Source organism: Rissa tridactyla, chromosome 1 (genome assembly GCF_028500815.1).
Source record: "Rissa tridactyla isolate bRisTri1 chromosome 1, bRisTri1.patW.cur.20221130, whole genome shotgun sequence".
In the NCBI taxonomy this organism is placed as follows: domain Eukaryota; kingdom Metazoa; phylum Chordata; class Aves; order Charadriiformes; family Laridae; genus Rissa; species Rissa tridactyla.
The window spans coordinates 1,377,764-1,400,476 of NC_071466.1; the positions used below are offsets into that span (position 1 = coordinate 1,377,764).

General features: G+C 42.0%; 1 protein-coding gene across 1 annotated transcript in view; it reads right to left on the bottom strand.

Moving 5' to 3' along the window:
• The window catches only part of TMEM135 (transmembrane protein 135), a 198,633-nt gene that overhangs the window by 95,877 nt on the left and 80,043 nt on the right, over positions 1-22,713 (bottom strand). Inside the window, exon 5 of the mRNA XM_054223831.1 lies at positions 21,499-21,564. Within this exon, the coding sequence (XP_054079806.1) occupies positions 21,499-21,564 (66 nt within the window). The remainder of the gene's footprint in view (positions 1-21,498; positions 21,565-22,713) is intronic.

The window sequence follows — 22,713 nt, forward strand, 5'->3', positions numbered from 1 at the left end:
TTGCATTAGAAGCATTAATGTTTTTAATACTTTAGTTTACTTGGCCTCAATTACAGCCCCCTTTGACAACAAAAGAAATACTGAAAGAAACCCTACGTACTGTTAGGAGGAGCAGATAAGACTTGAATATGTTCTCTTTGGTGAAAAGATACTGGCAGTAGGCAGACAAAGGGATTCGGATTCGTGCCGAGAGGAGGAATCAAGTAAAATGAAAACACCAGCCATAAACCTCCAGTGGGGGGGTTAGAAAACTGCTCCCTGCCCAGCACTGGGAAGCACCCAACTCTACTGACTAATACACCCAACTTCTGCAGCGACTAGGGCTTGGATATTTCAAAGAAAAATGCCTAGTCTTTACTGTTACAAAGATATTTCAAATGTAAACCAAGTGGAAAACAGCCGGTTACTGTTTCAGTTCCTAAATTCGTGTCTTCCGGGTGTTTTCTCCTGCGGCGCTCCAAGTGCACCCACATGCTCTATGAGGTCGCTGGGGGTGTTTCTGAGCGTCAGAATGCCACTTCTTTGAGCAAACTGGTGTCTTCAGACCCACCTCTGTAATTTTCCCTTTGAATTGCAGTAATGACAAGGCTTTCAAGCAGGAGACGGCCTGTTTCACAGAGTGGGGCGCACCAGGTGAGTTCAGACGCACTCACGGCTGGTTCACTATGAGCCAAGTTCATAAAGACTCAGTAAAATGCGTGAACTATTCCGATTCACGGAGTAATCCATTTTCTTCTCCCACTGCATAAGGGGTTTTTCCCACCTTTACTCACCCAGGACATTGTTTTGTAGACAGGAATATCACCTCCTCGCTCTTCTATGCCCTACCTCCTTATCACTTGCCATAAATCAAATGCTATTGCAGAATTACGCTATTCGACCCCTGGAAAAAGTGACGTTGATAATCGGCATCTTTCCACGTTCCTTCAGAAAGGACCGAGCAGAGCCGCGCACAACCAGAAGCTATTCATCAGATCGGATGGATCCTATAGAAGTTGGCTATTAACAGCATAGCCCTTATAATATACAAAATACTGAAGGAGGCAACAGCAAAAGTTTGATACAGAGGCAGAAAAGGAGTTCACTACTTCTTGAAATTATAAAAGAGGGTGGTTTCGGTCAGGTTTGGTCTTTGTATAAATTGGCTACTGCCTAACCTGAGAGCAACACGAACGATGCATTTCCTGAAGCAAAAGGGAAAAAGGAAATAACGATGAAGACATTGATGGAGATAGTACGGAAAAGTTCAATGCGCTGAGTTATTTTAAGTCAAGAAAAAACGCCAGGAATCCAGGAAAGAAAAAATATTACAAGCGGTAGGCATTTTTAGTTTAATTTTTTTAAATGTATTAGGAAGAAAGTTAAGAGTACAACTTTAAGGGGAAATAACGCACCCAGTAAAACTGATTTAAACCCTCTAAATTGCAGCCAGGATGATCACAAAGAGAATGTCTGAAGGACTTATTTATAATTAAGTAAAACACAGGTTACCTCAGGAAGAATAATTCACTAGTACGACTTACAAAAAAATGAAACAAAATGGTAAGAACAGTTTTACCACTGTCCCGCCATCAGCGGGGCTGGTCAGTTCTGGGCTAGTCATCAGTCTACTCACTGATGTTTAGGAATAATTAAACCTGTCAGGGCAAGGAAGAGGAATAAATTAGTACACCATTAAAAGTCCTTTTCAACCCTAATTACAAGCTGGCTTTGTGGAAAAAAAAAAAATAAAAGAATAACATGTGTTAGGGGTTTTCTGTCGCTTCCTTTGTGTTGAAGAGCTTTAGTTTAAATCGCAAAAACGAGAAACTGAAGTGAGCCTTGTACAAGGCCCTTAACTTGGTATCCATGTACAAATATCGTCACATCAAAGCCGTTCTCAGAGATTGCTTCCAGAACTTCTGGCAGCGTTTCATACTATTTGAAGAACACCTACTTCACCATCGGGGCAACGAAATGCTTCTCCAAACACTGACCCATATTAGGGCACATTACCAAAGGAGACGCACATCTAAAAATATTGTTTGGGAGGAAAAATCACAGAACATTATTACTATTTGGCTTCTTAAGACAAAAACCAAACTCACAACACAGACATACCACAGTAAAACAGAACGAGGGCTTAATACCGGCAGATTTAATATAAGAAGCCTGTATGAATCTGACCTGAGGTCCCTACGCTTTTAAGCAGAAATAAATCCAAGGCACAAACCAGTCAAGATTAAGCAACTAAAATCTAATAATAAAAAAATAAATACTTCAGAATTTAATTCTCTTATTTTCTGGTTTGTTTTGAAAATATTTCTTCTCCTGGACAGCCTAAAAATAAAAATTAGGAGCCTTCTCAGGTCCTACCTACAATAAGTGCTGAATTGCTACCAAAGATATTTTTCTTTCTTCCAATTAAAAAAATGTTTGCTCTAGAAAGGTGTCAATCAATAAAAGGCAGTCTTACACAACTGGATATAAATTCCTGGATATTCTGAAAGGCTGTAACTTTGACAATTCTGTTAAAAAAAAAAAAAAGATAAATGGATATAGAAATTAAAACTCTTAAATCTTTTCTCTCCCCCAAATATAGCACTGGTTTTATCTCCTTGTTAGGTCACCTGAGCAGAAACTACTTTAGAATCGTGGAAAACAGGACAAATCGGGTCTTATCTTCAAAGGTGGTGGTGGGAAAACCCAAAGGAATTTCAAACCCCGGAGATATCAACAAAGAATTTAATTACGAAGTGATTTACTGCAGTATTTTGATACCATGATCTGCCAGCAATACAGGAATAGGTCAAAGAAAAATTCAAGGAGCCCTGGTTCATTAGTATGTCTTCAAATGTTTAATATGTATATTTCCAAATGTTTAATGTAACGCCAGATAAGAACATCCGCAATAGAAATTATTTTTGTAAGACATCTTGAATAAAACTCCTTAAGATACCATGACGGAATTAATACAGACAAATCTGAGCTCCCATCTACACTGGAAAAATGACTGAATTGGGTATTCCAGCAATAAGAGCAGCTTTGTCTAATTTTATCTCTCCTAAAATCCCTACTTAGGGAAACTTTCACGTTCGGTGCTGTGGGACTGGAGACATCTTAATGGCAGACAGCACAGAAATGATGCTGTAACTTACAGACAACCTGCCCCATCGTCTTCTCCTCATCAGATGCTTCGATTAGTCCAAAGAACCCCCTTTAACAGGCTGGCCCAGTCTTCCCAGCATCACTCCAGCAAGGCTTGCAGTCTTTCACCACTGCCCATGGTGCTCACTTTGGGGATAATGCTAGGAAAGCACAAATCTGGTGGGCTCTTTCTACTCATCATAAGAAAAGACTCGGAAAGAGGGCAGATTTAGACTAGATAGTAGGAGGAAGTTCTTCGCTGTGAGGGGGGTGAGCCCCTGGCCCAGGTTGCCCAGAGAAGCTGTGGCTGCCCCATCCCTGGAGGGGTTCAAGGCCAGGCTGGACGGGGCTGGGAGCAGCCTGGGCTGGTGGGAGGTGTCCCTGCCCAGGGCAGGGGGTGGCACTGGGTGGCCTTTAAGGTCCCTTCCAACCCAAACCTTAAAAAAAATCCTGTTAAAATATGTGAGAAAACAAACAAGGGGAGGGGGCAAGATGCAAGGACACCCAGGTCCCTGGGGCAACGTGCGCTGAGCTTCTGTGAGCCAGGGACGGGGAGAGCATGGCCACAAGTCTCTGCCCGGCCACCTAAGAGACACAGCAGGGCTTCTTCGCGCTAAGGGGCACAAGCACCTGCCTTTGCACAACCACTTGACACAACAAAAAACACACCAAGGCAAAACCTAGAAATGTCTTCTCTTATGGCCCATAATGAAAAGCAACGTGGCATCTCTGAAGTGCCACGTGCTGCTGCAGCGTGAGCGGAGCGAGCACTTTGGCCGAGAAGATATTAAGCCTTGTAAAAACTATACCAAAGCAGGGGTCACAGCAGGCGTCAGGTAGCCGCAGGATCCTCCTTGCCCTAGCAGCGGGGATGCATGCCCACCCCAAGGCCAGCCCACGGCCACCCTCTGGAGAGGACAGCAGAGAGGAGAGCGGTCCCCGCTGTACGGCCACCCCTGGTCATGATACCCGAGCGTCCTGTGGGCACGGCCAACAAATTGAGAAGGAATCAAGCGAGAGTCCATCAATTCTGAACCCTTTTATGGGGCTTCTCTAAAATTCTCCATTAACTTTCAAACGCACAAAGTGTTCTCTCTGCTACAAACGTAAGCACAGCATTTGAGACGTTAAACAGCTGTCACTGTTCATTCCAGTATCAGTAATGTAACCTCAAATTATAATTCTGTTTGCATAAAAATGCCTTGGGGTAAGTGACCTTTTTTTAGCCAGTTATTTGTCACTATGTCCATTGCTGAGCAGCACTTTAATAGCTGCTGAGGTAAAATCTTGCACTGATATTTTAATATATGCTAGGGCAAATCTTATCTCAAAACATTTATTAGAGTCAATAAAAATAAATCTCTTTACAGTATTTTAGGATAAACTACTTTTTTTCTGCACTAACTGATCACTTGCCATATAAACCATCTGTGCAATGTCAGCAAAGTACTAATGAGTGATATCTTACAGTACCGTGTAGTTAATCTGAAACAAGACTGTATTTGATAAAGTTCCACCAAACTGATAAATACAATTTACCGTAATGGTGTATTTCTGTCTTTTGTGTTCACAGTTCCATTACATATAACAGTATTTCCCATATTACTGTCATGTTAAAATAATAAAAATATTTTATGAACCTCAATACTAATCCTATTGCTAAAAATTGCATATACTTGAACTGAAATAATTTACATTGGGAAATCCAGTTATGAAAAAATACTAATTTAAGACAGTTTCACAAGTACAGTTAATGGTTGGAAGGACATGCTTTGTAAATCAGACATTTAATGTCTCACACTGAAATTATTTCGTGATAACCACTGTCTCCACCAGTCCATATTGTTCATCAGATGCTGCTTTTAAATGGCTCTTTTCTATTTGAGACGAAACAAGAGAAAAACTTTCAGATCTTCAGTGTCTACCAAGAACACGGAAACAGACAGCCATCAATCTTTCCGTTACACATAGAATCACAGTGTTGGGTTGGGAGGGACCTTCAAAGGTCATCTAGCCCACCCCCTGCAGTGAGCACATCATCACAAGCATCCAAATAAAAAGTGAAGGACACTTAAATCTGATAAACAGTTCCAGGGTCAGATTTGATTACACAAAAGTTCTGAGTTTCAGCAACTTAGGAGTTTTTTCTTTGGAAATAAGTTTTATTAAACATACGTGCACACTTCCAAATGTCTGGAATTCCAAGTACCCACTCGCAGTCTCTTGCACACAGTCCTTGCAAAGCAAAACTGAGTTCAAGGGCATGCAGATCACACACGGAAATTTTATTTGTCTACATTTTTCTCCTAAATTTACACAAAGTCCAACGAGCTGTAATGAATGTCACAGGAGAGGAGAACATTGTGTACAAAACTCGGTTAGTGAGAAGTGTTTCCACATCTGCCTCTGCTCAGTTCCATTCGGCACAGACCATAAAATGACACAGCTCAGACAGAACGAAGAAAATCCAGAGAGTAAATTGAAAATGACTGTTGAACTCTTCTTACTAACAAGTTAAGAGAGACTTACAATCCAACACGCATGAGAGCCAAAGTATCTGTCTCAGAAAACTATAAAACCAGAGAGGAACTCTGTAAGAACACAGTTCCCCTCCACATGTATTACAAACACTCGAGCAACACAAGAAAGGAGGCAGCGGTGCTGTGAGTGCTACCCCAGTAAAACACCAGCCTTTCCCTTCCAACCTTCGGTGAAATTCAAGAAATAGGCAAAGCGATAAGATACATCTAACGCCCCGACAATAGTATTAGTCACTAACTTTGCAGAATGACACGTACAGGGTGGCCCGAGCACCTGCTGTATCACTGGATGGCCACAAAGAACAGAGACGGGCTAAGCCACGGGGACCCAACTCCACTGGAACCTAAAGCTGCAGGACACCACGTGGGTTACCAAGACCAGTGCTCTCGCACTGCAGGTAACCCCAGGAACGAGTTTACGACAGGAGTTAAGCACAGCCATTGCACAACCTACCGCAACATTATTTTGCCCTTGGAGCTGAAGAGTTAAAAAGTTTACTTTTCCCTTTTACCTGTATGACTCCAAGTTAGTCGCTTATCTGTCCAAGCCTCATGTGGAGATGTTAATAACACACTTTTTTCCAGCTTTTTTTCAAGTTTATTTAAAGGTAGTTAACTGTTCGGAGCAGGAACCATCCCTCATTAAGTTCACGCGGTTCTTGACACGCGTTGCTGGTGCAAGCGTAACTCGGCTCTGTGAGTGCACGTGTCTTTCGTTACCTCCTCACGTGGTGGGTTTTGGAAAAGACCTCGCCCCCCCTCGTGCAAGGAGGTGAATCGAGATTGCAGAGCAAAGAAGCTTAATTTGAGGGGCACCAGCCTCATTTGTTTTAGGACATTTCAGCCTGAGCAGTTCAAAGCAAAGCCAGTATATGCAATTCAAAATAGGCTTGGAAAAGGTTCAGGCTGATAAATTCTACTGACTAACAGTGCTACAAGCCCGTCTACAAAACAGATTACTGAAAAGTATACTTGTGCATTTAAGGAGAGACCTCAGCATCATTTAAAAAATGGTTGTTTACTACCCAAAAAAAGAAAACCTACTCCTCTTCATTATAATGAGAAATACCCCAGATACACCAAGGATGGTAAATCCCAGCCAGGGGTGGTCAATATTCCAGGGATGGTAAATATAAGGCTAAGTCAGCGCTCATTCCAATGAGGCTGTCAATACCCTGGGTTGTTTTTTTTTAAATAAATAAAAATTAAGTACATGCTTAAATTATTACTTCCTGTCTTGCAAAAAGTTTAAGTCGCCTATTTGGTTAAATACTGTTGAAATCAAGGGGACATATACACGCACTTAAATTCGCTCCCTACTGAGCAGGGCACCAGAGCCTGTGCTAAAGGCGCCTTTGGGAATTAGCGTCTCGCACTCGCGCAAGTATTTAGGCACACGTTTGGTTTTGTTACCATGAATATTCCCATTGATAAAGACGGCCGTAGCTGTTCGCAGGAACAGGACTTTGAGCACTGCGGGGCAGGCAATTACACTGAACGAATTACAACCGCAATATTACTTCTCTTTGTAAATGAAATGCCATAGAGGGGAAGGAGAGATTGATCCGTCTGAAGAGGTAAGAGTAAGGGAGTCAAAACCTTTAAGGGGAAAAATATACTACAAAAGTAAAGCAAGTTATTGCCACAGCTGACACAGAGAAAAGTCAAGTTTCTTTGCTCAACTTCCACCTTTTTTCCCGAACTCACTGTACTTCAGCAGGCTATATAAATTGACAACAACACGTATTTGTATTTTTAATTGTGCATAATTAATGAACGGTTTTCCCTTTAACTGCAATCAGGACCCCTATATAGGAAAATATCAGCCAATTGATGCCATATGTCCCTCTGAATTGTTATTCCAGATGTATTCCTTGGAGCCACAGAATCGAAGTTCCTGTTTCCTTTAAATAACACATTCCTGAAAACTCAAATGAAGCAATTTTGAGCATAAAGTAGTCTGTTAATATGATTAATTGTTTTTTTGTAACAGTCAGTTCCTCCACCATTTTTTCCCTATAACCTAAGTACAAAATAAAGAAACAATTTACCAATGATATATTAAATTGTCAAGAAGCACACGTGCACTTCGCTTTAGTTTTTAGCCTGAGCCTTCCAGGCCAGAAGGGTGACCTTACCCTTCCACGGGCACTTGGGAACTCGCTTCTAAGTTTTAATTTCCATTAGCAGAGAAGAACTTCACCCTCACAGTGAAGCAGTTGGATTTGATCAGAACTGCAGAGTGTCATCATCTTTCCTTTTGCCTTTAGCCTGCCACAAAGAAAGAAGTAACACAATGCACAGTTTTCGGGGGAATATTTGCTTAATTGGAAGTTAGGAGTGCTAAGTGCTGCTAACAGAAAATCAGAAACGGGGAAGGGAGTTTCAGCAAGAGCTTTCCCACATTGCCCTGCCAACAACCTCAACCTTGTCGGGCCGTTTTCTCTAAGGGCTAAAAGTAATTAAGTTTCATTGCTAAATCAGTCTTGAGCCTGTCTCGAGCAGAAAAATCACTTATGCTTAATTGTAGGTGGTGATGTGGCGAGCAGTCTGTTGGGCAGACTGCAGATACCAGTTTCATTTTTTGCAGCTCTGCAGGATACTTAAAAATGAACGGTCATTATTTTATCCCGGCAGTCACTTGAATAATACATATTTCTTACAGGAAACACCGCTACTTCAAAAAACGCTAGTTATTTGAGTTTAAGTTACATAGTTCCACTAAATAATTTTTGAGGGTTGTTGAGTTCACAAACACAAGTTTCTTAGAACTTAGAAACTAAGTTTCTAAAACTTAGAAACAATGAAACTGAATATTTATTCTACTGTAATAAACATATTAATATTATAATTTTACCAATTACAGTACAAATATTTTTTAAAAGTATGTATAAAAAAAAACCTAAACTGCCCATCATTTTTACTACAGGAAGATGTGGATATAAGATATCTGCACAGTCATACACACACACCTGAAAATGCGCACACGTCCAGAGGAATGTTCTCCATGACCTTAAGAAACTCTGCATACTGTTTGCTAATCAGAACCACATATTTTTCACCTGATTCCATCAACAAAGAATTAGTTTCCATAAAATTGTAACCGACAGGAACAGATTGGTTTCATGGTTCAGAGTGGAAGAATTGTTCCAACAGCTCACTCATGCAAACGTGCCTGCTGCTGGCAGACCAGACCTTCACCGATCGTAACCATCTCACACTAAGATACTCGTCAAGAAAAACAATATACATCTTTCTGAGAAGACAGAAATTTAATATTGTAAAAATATTACGATAACGCAGGCAGTTACTACAGAACTTTAACAACATTAAGTTCAACGAATGCCCATTATTACCGATTCTTGAAGAACCCACAATGCTTACACTTGAGAACTGAGCAATGGCGTTTGACCTTTTCCACGACAAAGACTTGCTCTACATTTGAAGAGATACGTAAACGTCTACAGCCAGACTGCTCTCCTAAACATGCTCTTATCTAGGTACAGGGTTGGCCTCCCAGAGCAAACCCATAAGCGTTCTTTAAAAGGAGGAAGAAAATAAAAGATTTTAAGTACGACCTGATTTCAGATGACTGGAGCATGGCACCAGACTTACGGTGTCCACAAAAGCCATCTGTTCTCACCAGTGAGGATCACGATCTGTCACACCATGGAGATGCTCCACAGTCTCTTCCTTCCCACCACCAAGTAACACTACAGCAGAGATACTTCACCCTGTTTCGGGTATCAGTTCCAAATTCTAGTAGTTCTCCCTACAAATCTGAGAAAACAAACAGTATTTTCTCACATCTTCACTTTTTGGAAGGCATACTAAAACCCTTAGCCTTTATAAGCTGGAATTACTTACCTTAGGTACTGTCTCTTGATTTTTTTTCTACAGCGTAAAAGAAGTTTATATAAGGATTATTTAAATTTGAAATTTTGTATAATATTAAACACATATATACCCAACAAAAATGTCATTATCCTTGTTTTACACATACAGAAAAATACACAGCGAAGTTTGAAAATTCAGCTCTTTAAACACAACCAGAAGGCCACAGAGCAGCTGGGGAAGGAAGGGACCTCCAGAGGTCAGCTGTTCCAACCTCCCTGCTCTAGCAGGACCACCTAGAGCCAGCTGCTCGGGAGCATGTCCAGATGGTTTTTGAACATTGAACATCTCCAACGACAGAGACGACACAACCTCTCCAGGCAGCCTGGGCCATTGCTTGGTCACCCTCTCAGGAAAAAAGTGTTTCCTGCTGTTCAGAGGGAACCTCCTGTATTCCAGTTTCTGCCCCTTGCCTCTGGTCCTGTCACTGGGCACCACTGAAGGGAGCCTGGCTCCATCTCCTTTGCACTCTCCCTTCAGGTATTTATATACCTTGACAAGATCCCCCCCGAGCCTTCTCTTTTCCAGGCTTCTCATCTCCCACCTCTCTCAGCCTTTCCTCATAGGAGAGATGCTCCAGTCCCTGTATCACCTTTGTGGCCCTTCACTGGACTCCCTCCAGGACGTTCGCATCCCTTTTGTGCTGAGGAGCCCAGAACTGGACACAGCACCCCAGGCATGGCCTCACACGTGCTGAGTAGAAGGGATGGATCACCCTCCTCGCCCTGCTGGCAATACTTTGTCTAATGCAGCCCAGGATACCATCAGCCTTCTCTGCAGAAAGTGCTCCTGCAGCTGGCTCATGTTCAACTCGGACCCCCCGGGTCCTGTTCTGCCAGGCTGCTTTCCAGCGACACGGCCCCAGCACACGTCGGTGTCTGGGGCGGCTGCACGCCAGGTGCAGGACTCTGCACTCCTTCAGCTTCGTGAGGTTCCTGTCAACCCGTTCCTCCGTCCTGTCAAGGTCCCTCTGGATGACAGCACAACTCCCTGGTGTATCAGCCACTCCCAGGTTGGTGTCATCAGCAAACTTGCAGCGGGGACACTCTGTCCCCTCATCCAGAGGGTTAACGAAGATGTCGAACAGGATCAGGCTCAGTACTGACCCCCGGGGTACACTGCTAGTTACTGGCTTTCAACTAAACTTTGTGCCACCGATCACCACCTTTTGGGCCCGGCTGTCCAGCCAGTTCCCAACCCGCCTCATTGTGCGCTCATCCAGCACACACTTCAACTGCTTGACTATGAGGATCTCACGGGAGTTAGTAGTACCTGTTTCATTCATTCTGTTCATAACTCTCCCTTTCTTTCTCTCATTTTTTTCCACTTCTTATCAGTTCGCCAGCTACAAACTAAAATTACACATTATAATAAGGAAATATAAACTATTATTTGTATGATTTCCACCAAACTTTGAACATCAAAAAGGAAATAGAAAGAGCTTTCTCGCTGCCTGTTGCACATCCATCCTCATTTCAGGTGATGCAAATAATGCATTTCAGAATGCATTTAGGTTTATGCGTAGGAAAATTTCAAGTTACTAAAGATGACTACTTTTTTTTGTTTGTATAAGATCAAAGATATTTTATCAAGTCTAACATATGGACAAAGGAGCATAAAATAATTTGAGCTGGAACAGCAGAATGAATGAGAACGTTAAAAATGACTGGACAAGAAGAAATACAGTGATTTTCTTTTATCCCCAGTCACTTGACCAAAGGAAAAAGCCTATGACGCAAAGTCCAAAATTGATCTCAACTCCACAGTGATTGCAGTCTGTCTTGGTATTTGTTTCTTCTCACACTGATTTGTCCCATCGACTGGGCTTTCAAGAATATAGACATATAGAGCACAATTTGAATAGTTATTAAACAAATGCTGTCAGGTTATACAAAAGGAATGTCTATATTTGAAATAACAATCACTAACTATACTTTTTAATGAGAAGGAAATTAAGAACAACAATTATCTTAAGAAAACAATTTGATATAGTCGCCGGTAATGTATTTCTGGACCACTCAAAGTCACGTTAAACAAAAAACTAGATTGGGAAGTAAATATATTCCTTCACATTTGGTTTTGTTGCCACAATGATTGTCTGCATTTGCCATGCACTCACTGTTTCGCTGATGGAAAAGAATAAGAAATCTGGGATATACAGGTAAGGTATCACAAAGAAAAGAAGTCTTTAAAATAGGTAATTCCCTCCTTACTTTAATCCTGGTCAAAAACTTCTTGGCGGAAGATACCTGGCAAATACTTCTGAGCATAATTCAATTTATTTTTTAGCCCTGTGTTTCACTTCACGAAGGGGAAGTTATGATTGTCCTAAGATAAATACATACCATCAGCCTGCATTAAAAAAACTCTTTATAATAAAAATAATGCATAGCATGATATGTCAAACATTTAAGTACTAAATCATAGAATCATCACAGAATGGTTTGGGTTGGAAGGGACCTTAAAGATCATCCAGTTCCCACCCCCTGCCCTGGGCAGGGACACCTCCCACCAGCCCAGGCTGCTCCCAGCCCCGTCCAGCCTGGCCTTGAACCCCTCCAGGGATGGGGCAGCCACAGCTTCTCTGGGCAACCTGGGCCAGGGGCTCACCACTCTGAGTAAAGAATTTTTTCCTAATATCTAATGTAAATCTCCCCTCTTCCAGTTTAAAACCATTACCCCTCATACTATCGCTGCACTCCCTGATCCAGAGTCCCTCCCCATCCCTCCTGTAGGCCCCCTTCAGGTACTGGAAGGGGCTGGAAGGTCTCCCCGGAGCCGTCTCTTCTCCAGGCTGAACCCCCCCAGCTCTCTCAGCCTGTCCTCACCCCTGCGTCAGAACAAGCTCATGGTGCGGGTGCTGCCGGCAGGAGGGCGATGCCCTGGATGTTCAGCAAAGCGGGTAAAACGCTGCCACGGGCTCGACACCCCTTCCCTATATATAAATAGACAGACTATATTTCCCATACATTTCACACAAACATGCAAAGCCTGAATCACCTAGATAACTTTCAAACAGAAGTAAAATCATAAATTCTCTAGGTTTCCAAACTTGTGTGTTGTCTTTCTTCAGTGGTAATTCTCCACAGTCTGGAACATGTAGCCACTCTCCTATTTTCATACATTTCTACCTTAAATTTACACCAGACATGCTTTCTGCAGCGTATTCATTTTCCACGTTCCCTAACCTACGAATCCCGCTACTCCACTTCAAAATTACTTGGAATAGGTCAATATTTTTTTCACGGCTCATGATGATTTTTAGTAAGAAACTAAACATCCTCAGGCAAATTGCATATTAAAAGAGCAGAAGAGTTCTTCATATTCAACTCCGGTTTTGACACAAATTTACTTTCCTCTTCGGGATTAAAAATGAATTAAAATCCTGTAAACCACGTAAAACGGATAATCCAGGGCGAGTCACAGCTTCACACAACCGAATACACGGCAGAAACACCCCTCAATCGCTGTCCGCTGGAACGCCTCCGGGGTGATCTGGTGGCTTTCCTGCCCAGGGATCAGCAGCATTCTCTCTCTCCAATCAAGCTTTAGTTTTCACTGCATTTAATCGGAATTCTTTACTTTTGGCTTACCTCCAGATAACACAGATAAGGTACGTCAGCCTTCAGCAACTAAATCACCTTTGAACTGTTACCCACTGTGACCCGCCAGAGGATTCCCCAGATACCAGCACTGTTTTGAAATGCTTCTGACACGTATCCCAAACCGGAACCTTGAGCAGGTAGGCCAAAACCCAGTTCTGTTCTTACGGATACGCTTTATCCATTTGCTGCTTATTCACTGCTTTAAAAAAAAGAAAAACCACATTTCTTTTGAAAAAGCTAAAAATCAAAAGTACAAATTATTCCCTTGGGGACAGAGACCTCCCTTTAGAAGAAAAGGGACTCGGACCGGCCCGCAAGCACCTCCTTCCGTTTAGTTTTGCAAATACCTTTCAAAAATGAGAGGGTAATGATAAGAGAAATTAACACTGCAACCGACCGGCACTTTGGATCTTACTCCATATATTCAGAAAATATGGTTGGGTTAAATCAAATTGATGCTGTTTTGCAACATACTAAATTAAAAAAAAAAAAAAATCACATTTTTCTGTGTACTAACAACCCTTAAACAGGAGGGAAAAAACCCACAGGAGAAGATCCAAGAGACTGACAATCCTGCTTTGAAGGCCAAAAAAACCCGTGAATGTTATGACACGGCCTTACAAAAATTAATTTTCATTGTACCAAACCAGATTTCCTCCGTAATGTCAAACACTGCTTGCTAGGAAGCATTATCATCTCAGCGAGAACAAACGAGGCCGATTTTCACCAACGGCGCTGCTTCGCAAACGTGCCCTCGGCTAAAGACACAAGGCTGGAACAGCAGAGAGCCTTCGGGGCCACGACTACAGCGTCTCTACTGCTGTAAGATTTATGTAAATCTGAGAAAACATCTTTCCTCACATATTAACATGACAGTAACAAAGTATTCAAGAAAAAAAAAAAAAAAGGCATGGAAACCGGAGCTGTTGGGGTAGTCTGTGAGAGCAGAACTTTTGAACCCCGGGCAATAAAGACATCTTTGTGGTCGGAAGGCACGAGGGCGAGGGGATCAGATGTCCGCTACCCTGTTGCCATTCGGCTTCTAACGTGCCTGTAAGTGATTAGGCCTGGTACGGCCCCGAGCTGAAATCACAAGAATCGGCGTGCCCACAGCAATTTCATTTCAATGAAAATTAATCTCAAGTGACTCGTGGTATTTCTTCAGGACCTAAAATGTTATTGTTTATGAAGTCTCCCTGCGTTTCACATATTACAAATGAAGTTGGCCAAAATTACAAGCGGAAACATAATTGTGACAAACCCCAAAATTTAAAAATCAAATGTAGAATTTTGTAATTACTAGAATAAACTCCCTTATATGGAAAAAAGATCATCATTTAAAGGAATACTCTGTTCCACGGCAACTAAATCTGAAGACTGAGGTGTCCTACGATCTCTTCCACATTGTTCCAAAGGCAAGTAAAATTAGAAAGTCCCTTCTCATGAAAAAAATTATTACAGTTATTGCTGTTCATAGAAAAGATTCTTGTCTATACGATTTAATTCCACATCTGAGTTCCCAGGACTCTACACCGCACGCTGCTATGACACGACGGATGGGGAAGAAAAAGAGGGCAAGGAACCTTGAGCTGGCAGTAATGTCACTTTAACATTGTCCCCGCCTTTCCTGGCTTGAAATTCTTTAAAATCAACACAAGATAAAATTTCACAGTTAAAAAGAACCTACAGGTATATATATACACGTGCCTACATATATGCTTAAAGAGACAAAATTGTTTTAGAAACGTAACTTCAGTGACTACTAAATTTTATGATCTACCATTTATCATTTAGTGCAAACCACAGATGCAAGAAACAAAGGTTTTCACAACTTTTTCAGCTTTTAGTCACATTTTAGAATTGATTATTTACTTTAATAATATTATTCTAAATATATACACATCCCCCCATATAACAAAGTAGCCTATGGTTTTGATTTTTAAAGAAAGAATACTCGGTTGAGCAAGAATTGTCAAAACAAGCATTTTATCACAAAAATATAAAAAGATGCCCATTTGAAAATAACGGCATTGCTATTACTAAGCTGTTCCTAAGCTTTCAGAGCAAAACAAACTGCTGTTCCCCTGAGAGCGGTTCCAGAGCTTGTTTAAAGCTGGAACCCAAAGTCACACAGGCGGCACTTGGACCACATTGTCTTACATCTGTCACAACGGCAAACGCTGAAGCAGAGGATAAAGTCTGTGGAATTCCAGAACCGCTGCACGAAGAGGTATTTCACATATTGCTGTTTCCACTTTTACGTGTTTACTTGTAAAAATATAAAATAAATTGCATTTTAAAGATCCTTACTAATCCCCTTGTTTAACTTCTGCCTAAAACTTCAGTCACGTGTGTACCATCCATATTTACTACGAATACAAAATCCACAGAAGTTACTTTTTACAGATATCTGGGCTAAATTCCTAAAGCTTTGCACTTCACGTTTTTTACCTTACAGAAAACACAAACAACAAAAATTTAATTTTGAAATCTATTAAACATAGTTTTAAACAAAAGCAAAGACGTGACTTCTTACATCAAAGTACACTTTCAAGCAAGTTGACCTTCGCCCATTCTTCCATACAGAAAATATAACCGGTAATTCCCAAAGGAACCCGGAGCCAGCACCAGCGAACTGCCAGGAACTCCGGCTGGCGGTTGGTCATTAGCCCACCCTGGAAATGACCTAAATCGGCTGAGGAGGAGAGACCTGAGGCACCATTCAGGTGCTGCCTGTTTTTCATGGTGTGATGTTCATCAGCGCCTTAGACCACTTTGGACAGGTATCTCTTCAGGCACCCGGCTAAATCCAAGCGCTGCTGTGAACCCAACCTCTCAGAAACTGAAAGACACGGCCTGGAAATCCCCTTGTCTATCTGTTTCCCATGGTATTTTGTGAAAAAAGGCTTTTATATAACGCGGGGGGGAAAGGGGAAAAAAACCCCATCAAATATCCTAAATTAATGGCATTTTATTGTAATGCTACAGACTGAAGAGTCTGTTCCTTTCTTTGAAACCTCCTCAAAAAGTCTCGGCTGTTGCAGGCATTATAAAATGGAGCCTATCATAGAATCATAGAATCATAGAATTGCTGAGGTTGGAAGGGACCTCTAAGATCATCAAGTCCAACCTTTAGCCTACCCTGACAAAAGCCACTTCTAAACCATGTCCCTAAGTGCCCCATCTACCCTTTTTTTAAACACCTCCAGGGATGGTGAATCCACCACCTCCCTGGGCAGCCTATTCCAATGTTTAATAAGCCCTTCCGTGAAAAAATGTTTCTTAATATCCAATCTAAACCTCCCCTGACATAACTTGAACCCGTTTCCTCTCATCCTATCACTTGTCACCAGGGAGAAGAGGTCAGCCCCCATCTCTCTACAACCTCCTTTCAGGTAGTTGTAGAGGGTGATGAGGTCTCCCCTCAGCCTCCTCTTCTCCAGGCTAAACAACCCCAGCTCCCTCAGTCGTTCTTCATAAGGTTTGTCCTCCAGACCCCTCACCAGCTTTGTCGCCCTTCTCTGGACACGCTCCAACACCTCAATGTCCCTCTTGTAGCGAGGGGCCCAAAACTGAACGCAGTACTCGAGGTGGGGCCTCACCAGTGCCGAGTACAGGGGGATGATCACTTCCCTAGTCCGGCTCACCACACTGTTCCTGATACAGGCCAGGATGCTGTTGGCCTTCTTGGCCACCTGGGCACACTGCTGGCTCATATTCAGCCGGCTGTTGACCAACACCCCCAGGTCCTTTTCTGCCGGGCTGCTTTTGAGCCACTCTGCCCCAATCCTGTAGCGCTGCATGGGGTTGTTGTGACCCAAGTGCAGGACCCGGCACTTGGCCTTGTTGAACCTCATACCATTGGTCTCAGCCCATCGGTCCAGCCTGTCCAGATCCCTCTGCAGAGCCAACCTACCCTCAAGCAGATCAACACGCCCGCCCAGTTTAGTGTCATCTGCGAACTTACTGAGGGTGCATTCGATCCCTTCATCCAGATCATTGAAAAAGATATTAAAGAGAACCGGCCCCAGCACCGAGCCCTGGGGGACACCACTTGTGACCAGACACCAACTGGATTTAACTCCATTTACCACCACTCTCTGGGCACGGCCATCCAGCCAGTTTTTTACCCAGCGAAGAGTACATCTGTCGTACAGCCTAAGCTCTTTTTTCACTCTGACTCTCCTATCTAAGTCTCTTTCTTCTGCAAAATTATTTTTCCTGTCTTTGCCACCAAAAGACACTCCATGAAGACTGCGGAAGTTCCACAACACTGGAGGTTCCCCATATGCCTTAACACTTCAGAGAGGAGAGCACAGTCCATGGGTATGGACCTCCTCTTCTTCACTTCTGAGGCAGCACTGGGGTGTTTCCTGATAGACTGAATGGACTCTAAAGACACACGCCTGAATTCTTCGACTCAGAAGTCACAGCATTTTTGACGTGAAGAGATTAAAACAGTTTACAAATTCATAAAGATGTTAGAGGAAGGAAGTCAGCATCCACAGAGTTCAGGCATGGCTGATATCAGTCCCAGGTCTCTGGGAATCATGCCTCTGCCATTGAATCTCAGTTGTCCATGTCAGCCTACTTACTTCATAAATTTTTTTTCCATGAAGGGTTCCAACTTCTCCTTTTATCATAGAACCACAGAATGTGTTGGGCTGGAAAGGACCTTTAAAGGTCATCTAGTCCAACCCCCTGCTCTTGCTCCTTCTCTGGATGGGCTGTGTGCCTTTGTTTCCCTCCTCTACAGGGACTGAGAACATCAGTCCTGCAAATTCATTGTCCTAATCAGATCCATCCTTCTTCTTCAGTACCTCCACAGGATGTACAAATCTTATGCGACACACTGTCTTTGGTAGATCACTTGTTCAATGTGAATAAAACTGGTCATTTCCAATTAAAATTAGGAAGTTTCCTCCCTCTGTATAGCCATCGAACTTCACCTTAGCCTGTGTCTAATGTATTCCATCCTCCTACCATGCACCAGGTGACTTCTTGCAGCCACTGCTGCCGACCTGACTCCTCCTGGCAGTCTCCCCCGGGGGCTGAGCACACAGCCACCAGAAGCTCCAGGAGAGGCAGAGCTGGGCAGCACGAACAGCCAACTCTGGAGCACTACCCTCCTCCTGTTCCCCCTTTCACCCTCCTCAGCAGCCAGGCTGCAGTTGCTCTCGTTTCCTCCGCTCCATCGCTGCTGCTACATCAGCTGCACCCACGAAGACAGCAGCTCTGTCTGGAAGAGGCCGGACGGCGTGAGGAACAGACGGCAGCAGGTCTTATGAAGAAACGGCTGGAGAAGTTCTCTAGGTGGTGTCAGGTCCAGGCACCCTGAATGCACAGCTCTCAGCTATGCCCATCACCAACTCTGAACCTTGCGACATTAAGAAAATGCACCCTAAGACTTCTGTAGACGAGCGCAGCCATAGATCTGCTCTGCTCGTACATTTTTTGGATCATTTGGGAACGATCCAGAAGTGCTAACAGAAGCAAAAATACTCTACAAGGCTCTGCCTCGTGCTCCACCCCCAAAACAAAGCAACTGACAGAAATAACTAATTAACATGAAAAACAACATATTTAATCCTGAAAATGAATTATGTTTCTGGGTGTGATCCCCTCCCATGGATGCCACTACACTTCAATCCAGGAGCAAGGGAACTTCTGAGAAGATTCTTCAGGAACCTTTATGATCTATATCCCACAGCTGAGTAACTTTTAGCACTATGTACCCACATTTGGTAACTACTTTTGGCAGCACGCCTTTCTAAACTCTCAATAGTAATTTTACATATGACATGCAAAAGTCAAAAACCAGTACAACCTCATTTTTCAATTTCTTCAAGAATAATAAAGGAAAAAATTAAAAATTCTATATGCATAAAGGCTTGATGAGTCCCAAGGAATGGGCAAAGGCTGGAAGGAGAAGAAGAGGGATCTCCCGTAGACGTTCAGTCTTATAAATTATAAATCCACCTGGTGATGAAAGCTGGATTATAGCCAGTAGTTTTTCACGCACACTGTTTCGCCTGTATAGAGTAAGTGTCCGCGCATTAATCTGTTCAGCAGTGCAGACAGAACGTTGTCATTTTTTTAATTTATAAATTCATAACAAATCAGTATTTACACAATTTTTGCCTTCTAGTACTGAACAGTTTTACCCCCTCTTAAATGTGGTTACATTTTTAAGTATTGCTCCGAAAGCTGAACAGCGCTTTTGCACATTTGGAGTGCTGTCCCGTAGTTTGGAATTTCCAATAAACAAGTTGCTCTGCTTTGATTTTCACTGCCAAGTTCGCGCTTCTCAAACAGAATACAGTCAACTTTAGTTCATATTCAATTTTTTTCTGGCTCCCTTTCTACTTACGCACTCTGCAAACATTTAGCAACTTCTTGGAAGAGCTAAAAAAAATTTTAATACGACTCTTGATAATTATGTTTCTTCTGGAAAAATTAATTTCATTTGATAAACGTCATTCCTCATTTTCAGACTAAATAAATTATAATTTCACAATGGAATTTAATGAAAAGACCTTCCTTGAGTGAAAACGCTTCTTCCCCCCTGCATATAGCCTGATAAAAATATAAGAGAAAATAAAGGTATTTTTTTTCTCCCACTGCCTTCTTACATAAAAAGCCAACTCTGGACAATTCTCACATGTTTTATCTATAAATTATCTAGCTTAGCATTAACTGCATGTCCACTGAAGCCCAAGGAATACCTCAGAACAGTGTCACAGGACACAGTACGCCAACGTAAAGTTCACCGTCATCAAACAGACGTACTTTCACCCAGTTCCTCTCTTGCTAGCCATGGCTACATCCTCTCACCACTTATCTTGCTGCTTTCTCATCTGGTTCTCTCTAGCCCTTGAGGTGGTTTAAGTGATAAAAAGATCAGAGGGAATGTCTGAAGAAGAAAAAAAAAAAAAATGAAACTCTTTCTACCACATCAGTGAGTTGAACTGGCTCAACATAAGATGTATCAGATAGTGAATTACTAATATCGTTCACAAGAGAGATCATTATGCCTGTAATCGTCCCAGTATTTCGCTCTGCATGGTACAATTAGTCACACTTTAAAAAAATATATCATTTGATTTTTCCACAATTCGCGCCATTCACCGGTTAACTGCAAGGATGGAGATTCCACAAACTCTCTGAGCAACATGGTCACTGAAACACGGAAAACTTAGTACACTTCACTGAAATAACCTAAACAGAGAGAATTTGGAAGAGTCGCGCATATTCCATAACTAAGACTTCTGGAAATTGCATTACACTCTTCTGCAGAAAAGAATGAAGAGCAGTACATAAAAAGTGTAAGAGAAAAGCTAAAACTATGGAAAATGGCAGGGCAGGAAATCTCAGGTCTGTCTTCAGACACTGGTGCAAAGATGATTACTTCACTCCAAAAGAGAAATTAAGGCAACTTCATCAGCATAAGGAACATTTTACAGCACAGCTGGGATTCCAGGGTATGTCTAGGTCTAGATTCCAGACTGAATGCTGTGTCCACGACATGAATTTTTCACAAAGTTACCTAAGAATTTGATGAAAATCAGACTCTCATGAAAAAACACAGAGGTTTCTCCATTTAAAACCCTACATACTGTACATCCAGCTGCGGCAATGCCCAGGTCAGTTCTTATTTCCACGGCCATGACCAACTGTACTTTGTTTTTTTTAAATGAAATTCAACCTCAAGAAATTCAACTCATGAAATTCTACCACCTGATATCGGAGATATTCAATCAGCAATGTTCAGAATAATGTTTTCCTGACATAAAACCACACAAAGGAGGAGACAAATGTCCACCATCAACAGAAGCATGTATGAGCAACATAATATTCAAATATATTTATCCTCTTCAGAATAATTAATGTATTAATACTCCATATACTACCTGAAGTTACTAATTCCTTGAAAGGAACGGACAAAGGATGAAGTAACCTCTCCACAGCTACCCAATAACAACGATCAATCTCAGATGAATTTCTCTAGTTTCTCCAATTTTTCATTAGCAAAATCAAGTGAAAAATTACCCGGCCGAAAGGACATTCTTGTGACTCACTTCTATTATAAGGCTAATTTACAATTCAGGCAAAGAGAAAAACAGAGTGTTTTTTGAAAAATACTTGATCTGGGCAGGATTCCAATTCTTGTTCTCCTTTAAAAAAAACTGCGGCGCAGGTATGTAAGCTACACATAGCCCAGCCTTCCCCACGTCCCTGAAGACAATATGTCTCCCAGGAATTTATAAACCATTACATTAATAAAACATTATGCCACGTGTGCAAAAAAGAAAAAAAGATATATTTAGCCTTACTTCTCCATGTCTTAAAGGTGTAATAGCTCCTCTTGCAACTGCCATTCGGAACAACGTTTCTGTGGCCTGCAACGAGAAACACACAGAGAAATTACTTATTTAAAAACCAGACAACCCAGGTCATGAAGATTTGTTTCAACTTTTATAACATTTATAAAGCGTCAGCAACCTTTAGCGCCTATTTTACAACTGAATCGCTTCAGTAAGTTGTTCAGAACAGTCAGCACAGGCCTGGCGAAGGTTTATGGCAAGGCGAGAGGTGTGTCGAGGAGTTTGGTGTCAGCGCAAGTGACCACCTAAACACGGCGCGGTCCCTCCCGCGCACGGCAGCCGTTACACAGGTCAGGGACGGTCAGCCCCATACAATGGTCCGCCACAGGCTGTCGGGTATAAAGTGTGATACTAAGGGGAAAAAATAGCTATATGGTATTTTACTACTCAGGACACTCATTAATTTTAAAAACTGCTGTTTAATATTATACACGTAAATTAACAAACACGTACCAAAGAGAAGAGTATGACGCAACTCTTTTCCTAAAAGCACCTGAGCCCCTCCTGATTCTTAATAACGGAGGCATTACAAAACACAGCGTTCTCCTCTGCAAATGACAGGGAACCCAGCTTCAGGGAAATCTTTAATTAGGTTAATCTTTAGTTAGGTTGCATACCTTTCTGCGTTACTTGTCCCACCCTTTCTTTAGTCCAGCGGGACAATTAGCACATACTTCTGACATAACCATACATTACTGACTCTTCATTCAGGCTATAACACAAAGAAAGCATAGGCCACAACACATTTCTTTCTAGAAGCCGGTTGCAAAAAGGCATGAAAAAAATTCACTGCTTACATAAAAACACGGATTGGCACAGCAGCGCGCACGAGAACAGATTTGTTTTAAAGCCTTGTTTCCATAGCAAGTAGTGAAGCCGGTTTCAATTTCAACTGCAACAAAACATGTTTTTAATATCTGGTTCTAATAAAAAAAAAAAATATTCTAACATTTAAGGATCTGTGCTAAAAAGTAATTAGCAGGCTGTTTGAAAAAACGTTTAGGAAGTTTACAAATAAAGTAGTCGCAGTAGCTGATTGTCTTTCTAAACAGTGATTTAGAAAATAAGTCGCTCAATGCTTACGTGGCCGCAAGCCGACAAATGGAATATCAAACACATCTCCTGAAATTAATTCCTCAGTCTTCCAAAACACAGATTAAGTGG